At 37.9% G+C, this 17,732-nt stretch overlaps 1 protein-coding gene across 1 annotated transcript in view; it reads left to right on the forward strand.

The window, feature by feature from the left end:
- KCNH8 (potassium voltage-gated channel subfamily H member 8) overlaps nucleotides 1–17,732 on the forward strand; it is a 287,674-nt gene that overhangs the window by 202,629 nt on the left and 67,313 nt on the right. The window contains exons 9-11 of the mRNA XM_008072479.1: nucleotides 7,847–8,046; nucleotides 8,880–9,129; nucleotides 15,124–15,338. Coding sequence (XP_008070670.1) covers nucleotides 7,847–8,046; nucleotides 8,880–9,129; nucleotides 15,124–15,338 — 665 coding nt within the window. The remainder of the gene's footprint in view (nucleotides 1–7,846; nucleotides 8,047–8,879; nucleotides 9,130–15,123; nucleotides 15,339–17,732) is intronic.

The following is a 17,732-nucleotide window of genomic DNA, read 5'->3' on the forward strand; positions in this document are numbered from 1 at the left end:
AATCTTCATGATATTTGAGAACACCCAAAATAAAGAAGTCATTCTAATAGCTTCAGATGACTTTCAAAATGACAAAGTGAATTCAGTAAGTATAGGATCAATATGCAAAAATCAGTTTTATTTTGATGAACTGAGTAAATAATTTGAAAATGAAATATAAAATGATTACAAAAGCATCAGATATGTAGGAAGAAATTTAACTAAAAATCTGTAATACTTCAACACAGAAAACTGCAAAATGTTAGTGCAAAAATTTACAAGCGGTTTAAAATGGTGAAAAGTTATACAATGGGGGTGGTTAGTGATGATGGACACAACATATAAAGACATCAGTTTTACCTAAGTTGATCTAAAGATTCAATACAATCCCAATAAATGTCCCAGTAAATATGTGTGTGTGCATTTGAAAATTGATAAGTTGTTTGTAAAAATTAGTGGGAATTAGCTAAAACTAATCAAAGCAACCATGCAGTCAAAAATCATTCACACTCCCTAAAGTCACTGAAATAAAAATTTTACAGAGACAAAATAAAACAATATAGTTTCTGATTGGTAATATAAGAGGATGTTTTCACGACCTTGGATTTGGCAAAGGTATATTAAACATGACACAGAAAGACTTAACCATAAAGGAAAAGAAAAACAAACTGAAATGTAGGACTTCTCCTTATCAAAAGACCTTATTAAATATGAAGAGGGAAGCACAGGATAGTAGAAGATATTTGCAAATGTTTATCTGGCAAAGGATTCTTATCTAGTATATATAAAGAACTTTTACAAATCAATAAGAAAAAAGTAGACAACCCCCCAAAATGGGCAAACACTTGCAAAAGCACTACCTGAATAGACAACAAATATATAAAAAGGTGCTCAACATCAGTCATCAGGAACATGCAAACTAAAACCAAAATTAGATACCATTTTATGCTCACAAGAATGGCATACTTAAAAACATCAGCAACTCTATGTGTTTGAAAGGGTATGGAATATCTTGACCTATTCTGCACCATGATGGGCATGTCAATTGGTACAATAATTCTGTCGATGTCTACTAAGTCTGAACATACTCTACTCTGTGACTCAACAATTCCACTTGTGGGTGTATAACCAACAGAAATAGCTACGTAGATACATCACACGGCAGACACCTAGATGCCTATAGAAGCATTATTGTAGGAATCTCAAACTGGAAGTGCCATCGATGACAGAATGCCCATTAATAGGAGAATAAATAAGTAAATTGTTAAATAACTATTCAGTAGAGAACTGAACAGTAATGAGAATGAATTGCTATGTCATGCAACCTCGAGGAAGGATTTTACAAACTCAATGCTGAAACATAAAAGCCAGACACAAAAAAGGACATACTTTATGATTTTGTTTAGAGAAAGTTCAAAAATAGGCAGAGCTTATGCGTGAGAGCATAATTCGTAACTGTGGTTGTCTTTGGTGAGAGAGTTTGTAGGTGACTGTGAAGGGAACCTCTGGGACACTTATAATGTTCTGTTTATTCATCTGGAGTGGGGGCGAGTCCATAGCTATGTTTACTCTGAAAAATTTCAATGAGCTATAGATTTAATAGTTGTGCAATTTTCTCTATGCGTGTTTTGATATTCATTTTACCTTGCAAAATTTTAATACAAGAGCTAAAAATAATAGCGCTACCAGGTGTAGGATGAAATCTAAGTAATAGTGAGCTACAGTCTTGCCTTTCTTATCAGATTATCTTTGGATTTATCTTCACAATAATGAGTCAAGCAATAGCAGTAAAGTGATGGCGTTGAAAATGTTGGCAGTAACTGCAGGAAAACCTAAAATAAATCATTTTAAAAGGTTGCTGTTGGAGAGTGGGATGGAACTGAGGGATGAATTTGCACTCTAACTGTTCATTACAGTTTTTCCAAACCATTTGCTTACACATATAAAACTTTTAAAGAAAATATCAAACTACCAGAGGCTCATTTCAGTTCCATAAATATTTATGGCACACTCAAATTCTGCCAAAACTGTGTTAGATGATGGAGAAACAAGGATGACTAAGACATGTTTCTTTCCTTCGAGGAGTTCGCAGTTTAATAATGGAAATAGGTACTTAAGCAGAGGACGGTCTTCCTTTTTTTACTTCCATTTTTCATGCTATAATATACATTTAGAAAAGACTGGAAAATACACAAAAATCAAAGTTAGCTGTAATCTCATCACCAAAAGATAGCTTTCCAATCTTTTTATACATATACAACTCTACTTGAACAAAATATTTTTATCCAGCTATGCATACTATCTTTGTCACCAAACAAAATTTACTGAGAACCTTCTCCCATGTCTTTGCAAGTTCTTCTAACATACTAAGTAGTGGCTGCCCAGAATCTCCTAATCAGTCTGCCCCAACCGATGGGGTCAACAACTTAGGCTTGGAAGTCAGATGAGGGTTCCTAGTAGAGATGGATCTTTTCTCTGAGAACACATTCTGAGTCAATGAAACATTATTATTGTAAAGTAGTCAAGGCTTCCCTCGGGTTCCCGCACCCAATACACTCTGCCCTAACATAGTTTTATGAGACCCATATGAGCTATGGTGTTCTCAGATTCAGGCTGTTCTTCAGATGTCTTTGCACTACCATTTAAATTCATCACTTGGGAAATCTTTCTCGCCCTCTATTTCCTCTGCCATCTGCCATCCACAACCCAGTGTACTTGCAGCAAAGAATGGAAAATTCCAGGGCAACGAGGAGGAGAAAAGAACGAGGAGGAGAAAGAAGGAGGGCAGCTAAGATTACCCAGAACCCGAGTTCTGGTCTCCTTTTATTTCAGTAGAAAGTAGCCCCTACTTGGACTGCAACGCCACCGCAAAATAGTTGGCTAAAGAAATCAGCAATGAGGCTATACCTGAGGAGAGCAGTGTTGCCCAAAATTCAGAGAAGGAAAGAGAAAGTGGAAGGGAAGGTAGAAAAGAAATGAAAGAGAAAGGAATAGACAAAGGGAGAGGGAACGAGGAGAGAGAAAGCCAGGTTGTTCTGCGGAAGCGCTCCTGACATCTGAGATCTGCTTTCTTTCTTCTTTGATGCCAACAGTTGAACTTCCTTTAAGGACGTGATACTGAGAGAAGGTTTTACAAAGTACATTTTATGCAAAACTCCTACACAAAGAAAAAGAGACTCTCACATACTCAGAGGGTCAAACACTCAAAAATTACATACATCCGATTTGCTGGGAGTAAAGGAAAAATGAATAATTCCCAAAAATGACCTGGATATAGAAGTTCTCAAGTCAAACTTTATAGCAGATGGAATGATTTTGTCTGACAGCTCTACACGCTCCTTGCCAGGGTGAAATGATCACCAGTGACAGAAAGGCCATAATCATTTTGGAAAATGAAAACCTGTGAGAGCCAGGGTTTTATTTTTTTAAGTACTTAAATTGAAAGTAGTTTCCTATGCCGAAATGAGACTCTGGATTATGGTGACTCAGACATACACTAGTCCTTTTTCAGCAACACTTATGGACCCTACAATTAATCCAGAAATTCACTTTATTGATAATGTACAATTAGGATGCTAAATAACCTGAGCATGTTACTTCTCTTACTTTAAGTGCTTTACACATCATAATTAAGCAAAGCAAAGTTAAAATCATACACATAATTAAGGAAAACACTGTTCAAACAAATGAAATAAAATTATTCTCAGTACTCGGTTTAATCTCCATGAAAAGGCTATTACATACTGTTAAAGATGGTAGGGCTTCTAAACACAGCCCGTAAGTATTTTGGAGGAGCTTGAAATCAGTGTTTAATGTCTTTGACTTGGAATAAATTCTGTTTTCTTTTTTTCATGTTTATCATAAATAGAAATCTTCTCTTCCAAATAAAATATTCAGCATCAGGACTGCTTTATTTTTAAAACAATACAGAAGAATGGACCTTTATTTAGAATCTACAAAGAACAAAATACATTAAGTTGTTAAGTGATATATATTTTTGACACGTTAGGAGACATTTTATTTTGGAGCATTTAGAAATAATGCATAATACTTATAAGTACTTGCATGTCACAGGCACTTACTGAATATTTTTGAAATTCTTTTGTTAATAAGTAATTAAAGTTATTTCTTGTTAAAGTATTTAAGTTATTTCTGCCAAGAGTCACTCAACTATTTAAGAGATTTCAGGAAAACCTTAAACCTGGGTCCTTTTCTTCACATTTTTCTCCATTAAGCATGCTGAAATTTTATGATAACACTTTTCACTTTCACGGGAAAAATGAACATAAATGGAGCAACTATTGCTTTCATAAATAAGCTAGGCAATTAAAAAATATATATATCAGCTCTTTAAATCTCAAAATAGTCCCGTGAGATACTAGTATCCCTATTCTACATATGAGAGAAATGAATCCACATAAAGGAATTATGTAATGTGCCAAGTTCTTAGCATTAGAAAGTAGCAAAGCCAGTTTTCATTTTTTTTAACCTTTATTTTTTTTTTATCAATATTTTTTATTATGGTTTTGTGGGGTACTGTTAAGGGTTAGGTGTACAATTACATTTCATTCAGGCACCCTGTTGATAAGAGGTGTTTTCCCATCCCCAGACAGATATTTGCTACTGTTAATCCCATCCCCCTCCCCCCCATAGTTTCCCAGTACCGTCAGTCATTTTCTTATAGTATTACATTGGATGTTCAAGGTCCATTATATGAGTGAGAGCATGTGATACTCGGATCTTTGTTTCTGTGAGAGGTCACTCGGTATTATAGACTCTAGTTCCATCCAGGTTGCTGCGAAATTCATGATTTTGTTCTTTTTTATGGCTGTGTAGTATTCCATCGTGTATATGTACCACATTTTTAAAATCCAGTCCTCTTTTGGTAGGCAGCATGGTTGTTTCCAGGTTTTTGCTATTGTGAACAACACTGCAATAAACATACGTGTGCAGGTATCTTTTTTATAGAGTGATTTGAGTTCTTCAGGGTATATTCCCAGTAGGGAAATTGCGGGGTCATATGGGAGGTTGATATTTAGAGTTTTTAGGAATCGCCACACTGCTTTCCACAGAGGTTGCACTAGTTTACACTCCCACCAACAGTGTAGAAGTGTTCTCTTTTCACCACACCCTCTCCAGTAGCTGTTATTTTTTGAATTGTTGATAATTGCCATTCTGACTGGAGTTAGGTTATATCTCAGTGTGGTTTTGATTTTCATCTCCCTGATGATTAGTGAGGTTGAATATTTCTTCATGTGTTTGTTGGCTGCTCGGATGTCCTCTTTTGTGAAGTGTCTGTGCATAACTTTTGCCCGTTTGATAATGGGGTTGTTTGTTTTTTTCTTTTCAGCACGTTTTAGTTCCTTGTAGATCCAGGATATTAAACCTTTGTCAGACCTGGTGTTGGCAAATACTTTTTCCCAGTCTGTAGGCTGTCTCCCTGCTCTCTTGATGGTTTCTTTGGCCTTGCAGAAGTTTGTCAGTTTAATAAGGTCCCATTTGTCTATCTTCTGTCTTATGACCTGTGGGTTTCGGGTTTTGTTCAGGAATGGGATGCCAGTTCCGATTTCCATGAGGATATTTCCTTCATTTTCTAAGGTTCTTATGGTTTGAGGTTTTACATTTAGGCCTCTGATCCATTTGGAGTTAACCTTTGTGCATGGGAATAGATAGGGGTCCTGTTTCAATCTTCTGCATGTGGTCAGCCAGTTTTCCCAGCACCATTTACTGAATAGGTTCTCCTCTCCCCAGTGGTAGGTGGTGGAGGCCTTGTCGAAGATGAGTTGGTTGAGAAATTGAGGTTTTGCTTCTGGAATCTCAATTCTATTCCATTGATCTATATGCCTGTTCCTATACCAATACCAAGCTGTTTTGATGATTGTAGCTTTATAGTAAAGTCTGAAGTCTGGTAATGTAATACCACCTGCTTTGGTTTTTTTTGCTGAGGATTGTTCTGGCAAAGCCAGTTTTCAATTCTAGACCTACCTGGTTCTGAAGTTCATATTCTTTCTGCAATATTATTTTGCCTCCTGGATGCAGACTCCAAGTTTAACCTTATTCTAGTAATTCTAGTTATTAAGGGAAAGCTTTTATAGCATAGAGACCATTATTCCACAGAGAAATATAACCCTGGAAAGGGTTTTAATTCCATTGTCAAATTAGAATTAAATTAGTATTCTAGTGTTTGGTAATTTCTAGTAAATCTAGGAGGAAAAAAAAGAATTTGATTTGGGGGTGTCCTGAAATTTTCAGAAGGATAGATGTAATAACATGTTGAAACATTTGCACTAAACTATCCATTCTGATGCAAAGAAACTTTTAACATAGCTCCTTGGACATTGAGATTTTGATAGATCCTAATAGACAAACTACTACATTTCTTCGTCTTTTTTTAACCCTAAGTTACTGAAATGGTTGATTCCACCCAACCTCTGAGCTTCTTGCCTATTGCCAGTCCTGTCTCAGGACAGGCATCAGAGTTAAGATCTGATGATCATTTAAAGTTGACTTGCTCATGAGTATAAAGATGCCGGGCTCCCAGATCTCTCTCTGTTCCACAACCCCGGTGTGTCTGAAGCCTTCTTGAGTTATCTGCTGGTGTCTACTTAGACCATTTCAGTTCCTTTCTGCTGATGACTATTGAATGCAAAGTCCTGTCATGCCTTCTCTGACTTCAAGATTCCTCGCTACTCCCTGAAGTGGGCAGTTCCAGGAAAGTGAGGCCCATCCTTTTGCTCTGCTTTTCTCCTCAACCCACATCCACCCTCAAGTTCTGTTGAGCAAAGTCTCTCATCTTGTGACACTTTATTGGTAGGTTTGGGAAGGGGGAGATTCAGTGAGCAACTGGAGTTAGACACCGTCTGACTGGCAAACCTCTTTGACCCCAGAGTCCCGTGTGTATGTGACCTGGTACTTCTTTGCATGGCATCAACAGCTCTAAGCAGAATACCTGTTTTTCCCTGTGAATTCATTTGTTTCTTGAATGGCCTTAATTCTTCTGATATCTCCCTTAAACTTAAAGTGAGTTCCTTAAACTTAAAGAGCTGGGGATTGGAGCTTCAGACTATTCTAGAAATCCTGTTACATTTCTAACAATTTCCTCAATATTTGTATTAATAAAAATGTAATACATTTAATATTTAAAAACTAACTTCAAATGATGGCTTTTGAGGGAGGAGATCTAAAATTTCCATAAAGACAGACCAGCTATAATAGACTTATTTTAATTTAATTTAATTTTAAAGATGTGGCGATTAATTCAGGATTAGATATACAAATGATCACTGTACAGGTAAAGTTTGGGCCTCCCTTTGGTCCCCACTTAGCCTAGCTTGAGATCAACTACCCTTATTGACGAAGTGTGCCCCCTGCTCCTCCCCTGGCAGTCTCCCACTACTGCCAATCCCTTTCTTATGATATTATGATCATTGTTCAAATCTACTATAACAAAAATAATTGTTAAACTATAAACTTATAGCTTATCCTAGTAAACTATTGAATTTATTTTGTCATAACTATTAAACTATATGTATCATTTAAAGATATACAGATGTAAAGAGAGTTCAAAATAAAAGTTTGTCAAAATAAAAGAATGGCAGCTAACAGATTGAGCGTGGATTAAAGGGGCCTGTTTTGCATATCACTGAGTATTTTTAAAAGATATTTTTACTCTGGTCAAGCCATATGGAATTCAAATGACCATTTTAAGATGCAGCCTGTGACAAAGTGGCTGCCCCAAAATGCCTGTGCCGAAATGGCTGTGTCCACGTGGCCACGCACGCATGCCCCGCTCTGATCCAGGGGACAGACTTAACGGGTGGGTCCCCTGATCATATTTCTCTTCCGTTCTATGTGTTGTTCTTTCTAGCCTTGATGCATGCCTTGGTGTTCGGAAACGTGACAGCGATCATACAAAGGATGTACTCCCGATGGTCCCTCTATCACACTAGAACCAAGGATCTGAAGGACTTCATCCGTGTCCATCACCTGCCCCAGCAACTCAAACAGAGGATGCTCGAATATTTTCAAACAACCTGGTCGGTCAACAATGGAATCGATTCGAATGAGGTAACGTTAATTTCTCATGTCGACATTTTCAGGCAGAAACCATATATACTTTAAGGTAAACGCAAGATACTCTAGTGTAGGTATCAGAGGTGAAAAACATACCAGATTCTTGACCTCTGTCTCTTAGTCACTCATGAATCCATCTCTGTTCAGCTGCTTTGGCTTGTTTTTTCCCAATGTCACTGCGGCTTGACCAATATTTTGTACTAACTTGCTACTATGGTCAACCGGGGGACCTTATTTCCATTCTCATTGTCCCTTTTTGAAGGAACCAATTCTTATGACAATCTAATGGTGTCATCTTGGATAATTATATTAATCGAGCTAATATTTGCCTTTAAAGTCAATAGAGTAAAAAATAATTTCCATCAAAGTTGCTGTCTGTGGACTTTCAGAAACATACCAGACCACCCCTGTAACAAAACAGAAAAGTATCAGCAAATAAACCAACCATTCTATCAACCCACTGACCAAACCAGCAACCAACATGACCGTGACAACAGAGAAGACACCCATGGGTGCAAAGTCTAGACAGACCATGACTAGAAAGACGACTTTGTGAAAAGCAAGTCGCAACTAGTTGTTTGCTTTCACGCCAGAGACTTTTATTAATGTGTTCTATTTCTCCAGACATATTATCGGCTGATTATTCAGTAGCACACAGCTGAGATCACAGTCCCTGAAAAAAATCTCTCCAGGATTATACATACACAGACTCCCTCTTCTGTCCAAACAGTCGGGGACCATAGGAAGAACATCCCTGCTGCCTTGCCGTCTATAAGTGAGACTACACTTAACGCCAATTTGATTTCCTCCTTTATCTTCTCTGACAGCTTTTGAAAGACTTTCCAGACGAACTGCGCTCCGATATCACCATGCACTTGAACAAGGAGATCTTACAGCTGTCCCTCTTTGAATGTGCCAGCCGGGGCTGCCTCAGGTCTCTGTCTCTACACATCAAAACCTCTTTCTGTGCTCCAGGGGAATATCTGCTGCGCCAAGGGGATGCTTTGCAAGCCATCTACTTTGTGTGCTCGGGCTCCATGGAGGTTCTGAAAGACAGCACGGTGCTGGCTATCCTTGGTAGGTCTGGCTTGAAAGAAAACTTCTGGGAAACTTGACCCTGGAGCATAAATGAAGAAGATCAAATGAGGGGAAATCCTGCCGTTGATGGTAGGACAATTACAGAGGACTCTGTGAACTTGGGATTAGTCCTCATGTGGGTTTAGTTTACTTGTGTTACATCAACATATTATTTATTCTTATTTTTAAAAATCCATGCCAGGGGCGGTGGCTCGTGCCTGTAATCCCAGCACTTTGGGAGGCTGAAGCAGGAGGGTCACTTGAGACCAGACTGGGCAACATAGTAGTACCTCGTCTCTACAGAAAATCAAAACATTAGACAGGCATGGTGGCACGTGCCTGTAGTCCCCAGCGGCTCGGGAGGCTGAGGCAAAAGGATCACCTGAGTCCAGGAGGCTGAGGCTGTGGTGAACTGTGATTATGCCACTGCACTCTAACCTGAGCAACAGAGTGAGACCCTAACTCTAAAAAAACCGAAAAAAAAAAACTAGGAATGTAAATATTATCCATATTATATAAATGAATAAATAACCCCTTAAGTAAATTAAATTCCCAAATCACTTAGTAAGAAAATGAATTCGACTTTGGGGGGGGTTGTTTATTTGTTTGTTTGTTTGTTTATCCCTAAAGCCAAATTATGAATCATGGTATATGCTGCCTCCTGGTGAAACAGCTGCTCAGTTGTAAAAGGGCCTTTCTTTTGGGGGAAAATTAATTTGGAGACCACAAAAATCAAGTCTGTGCTAGAAAGAGAGCAGAAGTAGCTGTCTTCACAAATCTGTGAAGCCGAATGAGCTCTCGCGGTAAACTACATAACACTGTCAGGGTGACTCTTGGCCCTTTTTATTTCTTCCAGGAAAATGCATGAGACAGTTTTTGTGAAAATTCTGTGCCACAAAGTTAACTCTAAATATTATGACATAATTGGTTTTCACAGAACTACAAAGGAGAGCTGACCAAAAAAAATGGCATGTCGGGTTAACGTAGAAAAACTCCTATTGGCAATTTCACGTGGACCCTTCATCAAGCACGCTCATTTTTGTTTGTTTGTTCCCCTAACGTTCACTGAGAGTCTATTAATAACTTGGGCACTGGTGTAAATGCTGAGGATGAAGCAGAAAAGAAAATGACCAAATCCTTGCCTTCGTGAAGAGTAAACTGAAGTGAAGATTTCGAGGGGAGCCTAGGCCAGTCAAGTAATGGTGACAGGCGGAAGTCAGGATGCATTTTGAACACCAATAGAATACACTCAGGTTTAGAATTTGTGCTAGTAAAAAGGGGCTGATTCAGTACTTGCTGTTTATGTTTAATTTTTAAAGAACCTTATATTTGTTAACTACTTGGAAAGTATTTTCACACATGAGGACTCATTTAAGCTTTTGCCACAAAGAGAGACAGCTAGTAAAGGTATCTTCTCTGCTTTCCCAAAGTCAAAGCTAACCCAAGTCTTTGGACTCTCTATTCAGTGCTCCTTCCGTGTCCAAACAATATCTATTATTCGATTTTTAAAAGACAGTTGCTCTTCCATGTTTATTGTAGGACTATTCACAATAGCAAAGATACAGAATCAACCTGAGTGCCCATCAATGGGAAGTGGATAAAGAAAATGTGATATTTATCCATTCATATATATATATACGCATACATACATTTATATATATTTATATGTACATGCATATATACACACAATGGAATACTGTTCAGCCATAAAGAAGAATGAAACGTCTTTTCCAGCATCATGGATGGAACTGGAGGGCATTATCTTAAGTGAAACAACTCAAAAAAAAGAAAGTCACCCGGGCTCAGTGGCTCAGCCTGTAATCCCGCACTTTGGGAGGCTGAGGCGAGTGGATTGCCTGAGCCTGCGGATTCGAGACCCGCTGAGGCAACTTGGCGAGACCTCATCTCTACAATAAATCAAAAAATGAGCCGGGCGTGGTAGCACGCGCCTGTAGTTCCAGCTACTCGGAAGGCTGAGGCGGAAGGATCGCCGGAGCCCAGCAGGTTGAGGCTGCGGTGGCCGGGAGCGGCCCCTGCATTCCAGTCTGGGCGACAGAGTGAGACTCCAACTCAAAAAAAAAAGAAAAAAAAGTCAAATCCTGCATGTTCTCACTTATAAGTGGGAGGTCAATAATGTGTCTACATGGACAGAGAGTATGGAATCATAGACATTGGAGACTCAGAAGGGTCGGAGGTGGGTAAGGGATGAGAAATGTCTTTGGGCACAATGTAGGGTTATTTGAGTGATGGTTTCACTAAAGGTCCAGACTTCACCACTAACCATCACATTCATGTAGCGAAACTGAACTTATACCCCTTAAATTTGCACACTTTTTTTAAAAAAGAAAAAACAATGATAACCTATTATTCTATAATCATGTAGGTAGGCCCACTGGATTCTAGCTAATAACCTTCAAGATAGAGTGTATTTTGGAAGACAAAAGAAACTTTACATTGAATCCTTACTATGAACTAGGTGCTTTATATTCATTATCCAGTTTAAATCCTGCAACCTTATTAGTTTGGTGTGTGTTATGGTCTGAAAGTCTGTGTCTTCCCAAAATTCACATGGCAAAGCTCAATCCCCAGTGTGTTGGTGTTAGGAGGTGGGGTCTTTGAGAGGTGATTAGCTCACAGAAAGTCCTCATAGAGGGGAGTAGTTTGTGTCTTTATAAGAGAGACTCCAGAGAGTTGCCCTGCCCTTTCTTCCATGGAAGGACACAGTGAGGTGTCATCTATGAGTCAGAAAGTGGGTCCTCACCACACACCAGCCCTCAGAACTTCAAGAATACATTTGTGTTACTTAGAAGCTACGCGGTTCATAGCATTTGGCTATAGCAGCCTGAACGGACTAAGATGGTTGTGTGATTCCCAACTGCAGGTGAAAAGATGAAGGCAAGTGAATGGTGAAAGACTTGTAGGTTTTTCAGTGCTTCCTGTTGACCTGTTTAAAGAGGAAAAACTGGGCTTGCCTTTGAGAGTTTCTATTCGGTTCTAGACTCACTTTCTTATGTTCTTCTCCTTAACAGAAAGGCATGGAATCGCAACTAAAAGAGTTTATTATCAACTTGGCCAGGTCTTTATCAATGTTAGAGTGAGGCTGTGTGTGTGTGCGTGTGTGTGTATGTGTGTGTGTGTGTGTGTGTGTGTGTGTGTGTGTGTGTTGTGTATGTTTTCCTTAAGAGGAGAGAATTTAACACTCTTCCTGGCCTCTTCTATACTTTGTGAAGTTAAAAGCCAACCATACTACCATTTTGCCATTCTAAATTGGAATTGACAATTATTTGTAATTAGGTTCAAAAACTTAACTTTAATCATTAAATTTCTTCAGCAAGCCTCCTTCATACCACCGCAAATTTGATAGCCTGCCTGATGGCCTAGCCAGCCTTTAAGAGGGCATCTAGACATTTTATCAGATCCTTATGGTTTGACAGTCATACAAACAAAAATAATGCAGCATTTTAAAAGGCGAAAGATTTATGTGATCTGAAGAGAAACCAGAGTATTTAAAAAAAATAAATTGTACCCCACATCTTTAAAATAAAAATAAAATAAATAATTTTATCATTTTAAACAGATAAAATGTAGATTTGTCCAAATTGTGGTGCATTTTAAGATGTGATAACTAGCCACAGTTTTAATAAGGGAATATGACGGCTTCACCCATGACAATAGAGCACAGTGGGTGCAAATTTAGTGGCTTCTACGCAACTGCCATTGCTTGTCAAGCACGATTCAATGGGATTTTCTTATTACTAAAAAAAAGACCTACTTACAGGTAAAAGATATAATTTATCGCCTTTTGCTCCTGGCCCCAAATCTTTCCTTAAGTTGTAATTTTCCTGATTAGCATTTTCACATCTTTGCTTAGATGGTGTGTATACATATATGTGTATGTGTGTGTGTGTGTGTGTGTGTGTGTGTGTATCAAAAGTGCAAATTACACATGGCCATTCTGAGCACTGGTATGTAATATAGGGACTCAGCCCAGATAAAAATAATAAATTATTCATATTTCCTCTTTGTACATGTACATATAATATGATTTCAATGGATTCTGATTATTTCACTTTTCCTGTGGTAATATTGTCTTACACGGCCAATTCAAATCAATTACTGACTTTGGTCAACTTAGCAGGCACAGGGCATCACATTTGATTTGCAGATTTTTATACATGTGCAGATTGCCACTGGAAAAAAGAATGCTGTTGTGAGAAAGAAGTGCCACCAAATAGCTGCCAAATCATAAATTTATTGAAGCAACTTTATTGTCCAATCACAACGTGAAGACATATCTTCCTCTGATGCCAGGGAGGCAGTTGCCATAGAACTGGGCATTTGTTATGGGGCTAGTATTTGTTTGCCTTGTACACCTTCATTTTGTGTCCAGGTAATTGTGTTTTCCCCACCAGGTTCTTCATTGTTGCTTTAAAGGAAAATGGCAAGTCACTGACAAATGCACCCATCGAAGAATATTGGTCTGCCTAATTATAATTAAGCTTAAGTTAGAGCCCTAACCCGTTTGCAAATGTATCCCGTCACCTTTTGCTTTTCAATGAAAGAATCCCTGATTAGCGGGATCTGTAGTACAATTTTGAAAAATAGATGTCATAAGGGATTAAAGAAATCTTTGCCTTCTTTTAGAAATAATAATACTGAGACCCAGAGTTATATAAAACTGACCTCTACCCAGGATTTTAAATCTGGACAGTAAGAAACTCACAAGACTAAAATTAGTGAGGGTGAGAACCATGCTGATATTCACCAGTACCTGCTAGCTAGGGCTCACACAAGGTCCAGCACACATGGTCAGTGCTCCATAAATATTCATTGAATGAATAAATAAACTGGAAATCTTTCTAGAATACCAAGTCTGGCAAGATGTTGGTTCTACTTTTACAGCTTGTGTCATTGTGACTGAAATAGCTATACCATGGCAACCCAATGTCTGAAAGTATAATGACCCTGAAGTTATTGCAGATATTAGTTGCTTAACAGAGAACGTGAATGCTTGTTTACAAAACACTGTATCATGATAAATTCTCCTCAAATGTACAAATTTGAAAATTTACTGTATTTAAGACATTTTGGCTATGCTTACATCCTGCATCGATACCAACTTTTACTTTTGAGCAGCAAGTTAGATTTCTAACAAAATATACAGGAAACAAAATATCAGAGTTAAACAATAGTGGTAAAAACAATAAACCAAACTTGAATTTTCCCATACTCTGGTATACATATAAATATAGATTTTAATCTGATTTTTTTCTTCTACCAAAATAGGCTCAATTTCAAGGTTTAAATCCAGTATCAACTTGAAGGTAATACCTAGATGTAATCCAATAATTTTAAAATCCTCAGTTTGTTTGATCTACTATAAATATTTATGAATAGCTCAGGCATTCATGTTAATTCGACACATTACCTTTTACTGTCAAATTCAATAGAACAGACTTTTATTGAAGTCTGCTAAATACCAGAGACATCGTCTCCACAAATACTGGCACCACAAAAAGTAAAAATTTAGAAGTTAAAAAATTATTGAATGGAAGGTAGGGTCATTTGTTCTAATAACATTCCAAAAGTATGGTTTGCTTGGTGTCTGTTGTTGTACTTTTCAATTGTTGGTTGTTGGTTCCTTATGAAATGAAGTAAAGTGGCCATTTAAAAAACAATAATTGGCAACCCCCTCAGGTCCCCTCCCACTGTTGGAACTTTTTTTCCTCTCAATAAATCTTGCTTTCAAAAAATAATAATAATAAAATTAAAGGCCAGGCATGATACTCTTATGTGCCAAAGTTAAAAAAAAACAAAACCCTGCCCAAGAAAAAAGGTTCTCTTTCCAGTGTGATTTCAGAGAAGTTAAGCCTGTAACTCAATGAAGTTATCAGTTCTAAGCTTGCTTTTTTAAAGGTGATTTCTCTATCTCTCCTTCCCTCCCTCCTTCCTCTTCCTCTCTCTCTCTCTTTCCCCCCCCTTTCCTGTTTCTAGGGAAAGGAGATTTAATTGGAGCAAATCTATCCATCAAGGACCAAGTGATCAAGACCAACGCAGATGTGAAGGCTTTGACCTACTGTGACCTCCAGTGCATCATTCTCAAAGGACTTTTTGAAGTGCTAGACCTCTACCCAGAATATGCTCACAAGTTCGTGGAAGACATTCAGCATGACCTCACATACAACCTTCGAGAAGGTCATGAGAGTGATGTAAGTCTCTTTTCTAATTAGCGCTGAGACCTAATACCATTGGGCCTGGAGGTCATTTTTAGCAGTAAATGCAGATGTCATGACCTCACCTTAAAATGTCTCGGAACATAGGAGTGATTATTCAGCCACTAGTTGAACAATTAAAGAATTAGCTAGAAGCTAAACTAGGGTTTGTTACTAACATTCCAAGAAAACATCATTCATGGATGACTTCTGTTAACTCAGTTTCTTGTTTGTTTTTCTGTGCTCATAACTAGAATCAATTTCCATGATATATAACATTTAACTTGAAATGTGTGATTTCTGCAGAATTTAAAAATTTCCAGATAAAGTATACAGTTCAGAGTTTGCCGTGTTTGTAATTGTTCACTTCTCCAATTGCTTGACATGAATTTTGCTTTAAAATAATCTTTTTGTTTAATAGTACCCCAAACAGACTATCTTAAAATGACTAAATCTGCATAAAAATATTCAAGCCAAGGATTGTCACACTGAAAGCATAATAAGTGTTTTATGCAATTATATATTTGCTGCAAGTTTCAGTTTATACAAACAGCTCTCCTGTCAAAATATGTACTATTCTTCATTTGGTGGTTAGGTTGATCGTGAACATGACTTCGTTAGATGTGTCAGGGAAACAAGTGATTTAATAGCATTGATTGTTGGAAGGCAAGCCAGGGCATGCATAACACTGTGTCACAATCAAAGCCTTAATATGCCATCATGAGCTTTGTCCTAGATAATTGCAACCCTCATTTTTTTCCCCTAGGGATTTAAGAAGCAGTGCTTTTTACTAATCCATATTGTGTGGACATTTACAATAGTTATTAATATTCTTTGCTTCTTTTTTTATTTTTCATTTTTGAGTTGAAGTCTCACTCTCTCGCCCAGGCTGGAGAATAGAGGTAAAATCATGGCTCACCACAGCTTCAACCTCCTAGGCTCAGGGGATTCTCTCGCCTCAGTCTCCTGAGTAACTGGGACTACAGGCTTGTGCCACTACACCCAGTTAATTTTTTTTTTTTTTTGGTAGAGACAAATTCTCTCCATATTGTCTAGGTTGATCTCAAACTCGTGGGCTCAAGCTATCCTTCCATGTCGACCTCCCAAAGTGCTGGGATTACAGGTGTGAGCCATTGCACCAACATATTCTCTGTTTTGAAAGGTAGAAAGAACATTTAAATTGTGTATTGTTTTATCTTGGTTATCAAAGAATGGTAAATGCACGGATGATATCCCATTCTAAAATTCATGATGAGCAGTTTTGCGTGTGGGCTTCTCTCCATGGCTAACAGCAAATGACAGAGGAGTTACCAACTTGTACTGGCTGCCTTTGACGTGCTAAGTACTCTGCCTACATAAAACATCTCATTCATTGCTTCAAACACATCCTGAAGGTAAGCACTGGTCTATTCTTATGGAAGAGAAAACTGAGATTCAGAACGGTTAAATCACATGTGCATGTTCACACAGACTTGTCGGTGACTGGGACGGAGGCCGAACATAGATGCCAGATTTTAAAATCTATATTCTTTCCATTAACTATGTTGCCTCCTCTTCTTGAAATCACTTTAATGTCTTTGATTCAGCAAATTGAATTTTTAAACTACAGGTGTCTTTTGTGCTATCCATGACAGTATAAAACGATAACTATTTTTGAAGACTGAAGGTGAGAGGGTGGAAGAAATCAAAAAGGGAAGAATTGAAGAAAGAGGGGAAACTAGCTAATATCCCCTAGCATGAAAAAATGGAAAATATTGGGTCTCAGCATGTATTTTCTTCTCATTTGAATTATTTTAAACATTCTTATCTTTTTAAAATTTTTTCGATGATTTGAAATATATATATGTTTTAGAATGGTTAATTCAAGCCAATTAACATATGCATTTCCTCGCTTTCCTATCATTTGTCTGTGGCGAGAACACTTAAAATCTACACTCTTCGCAACTTTCAAGTGTATAATACGCCCTTATTAACTATAGTCACCACGTTGTACAATAGATCTCTTGAACGTATTCTTCCTAATTGAAACTTTGGATTCTTTGAACCAACATCTTTCCAATCTCACCTTTTCTCCCACCCTTGGCCCCTGGTAACCATCATTCTACTCTCGGTTTCTATGGGTTCATCATTTTTCAGCTTCCCCGTCAAAATGACATCAGGTAGTATTTGTCTTGCTGGGCTTGGCTCATTTTACTAAACAAAATGTCTTCTAGTTTCATCCATACTGCAGCAAAGGACAGGATTTTCTTCATTGTTAAGGCTGAATAGTATTCCATGAAGCATATATACCATACTTTCTTTATCTATTCACCTTCTGATGGCCATTTAGGTTAATTCTATATGTTGGCTATCTTGCATGATGCTACAATGAGCATGGGAGTGCAGACGTCT

Source organism: Carlito syrichta, unplaced genomic scaffold (assembly GCF_000164805.1).
Source record: "Carlito syrichta isolate Samal-C Ts95f unplaced genomic scaffold, Tarsius_syrichta-2.0.1 Scaffold315224, whole genome shotgun sequence".
Taxonomy (NCBI): domain Eukaryota; kingdom Metazoa; phylum Chordata; class Mammalia; order Primates; family Tarsiidae; genus Carlito; species Carlito syrichta.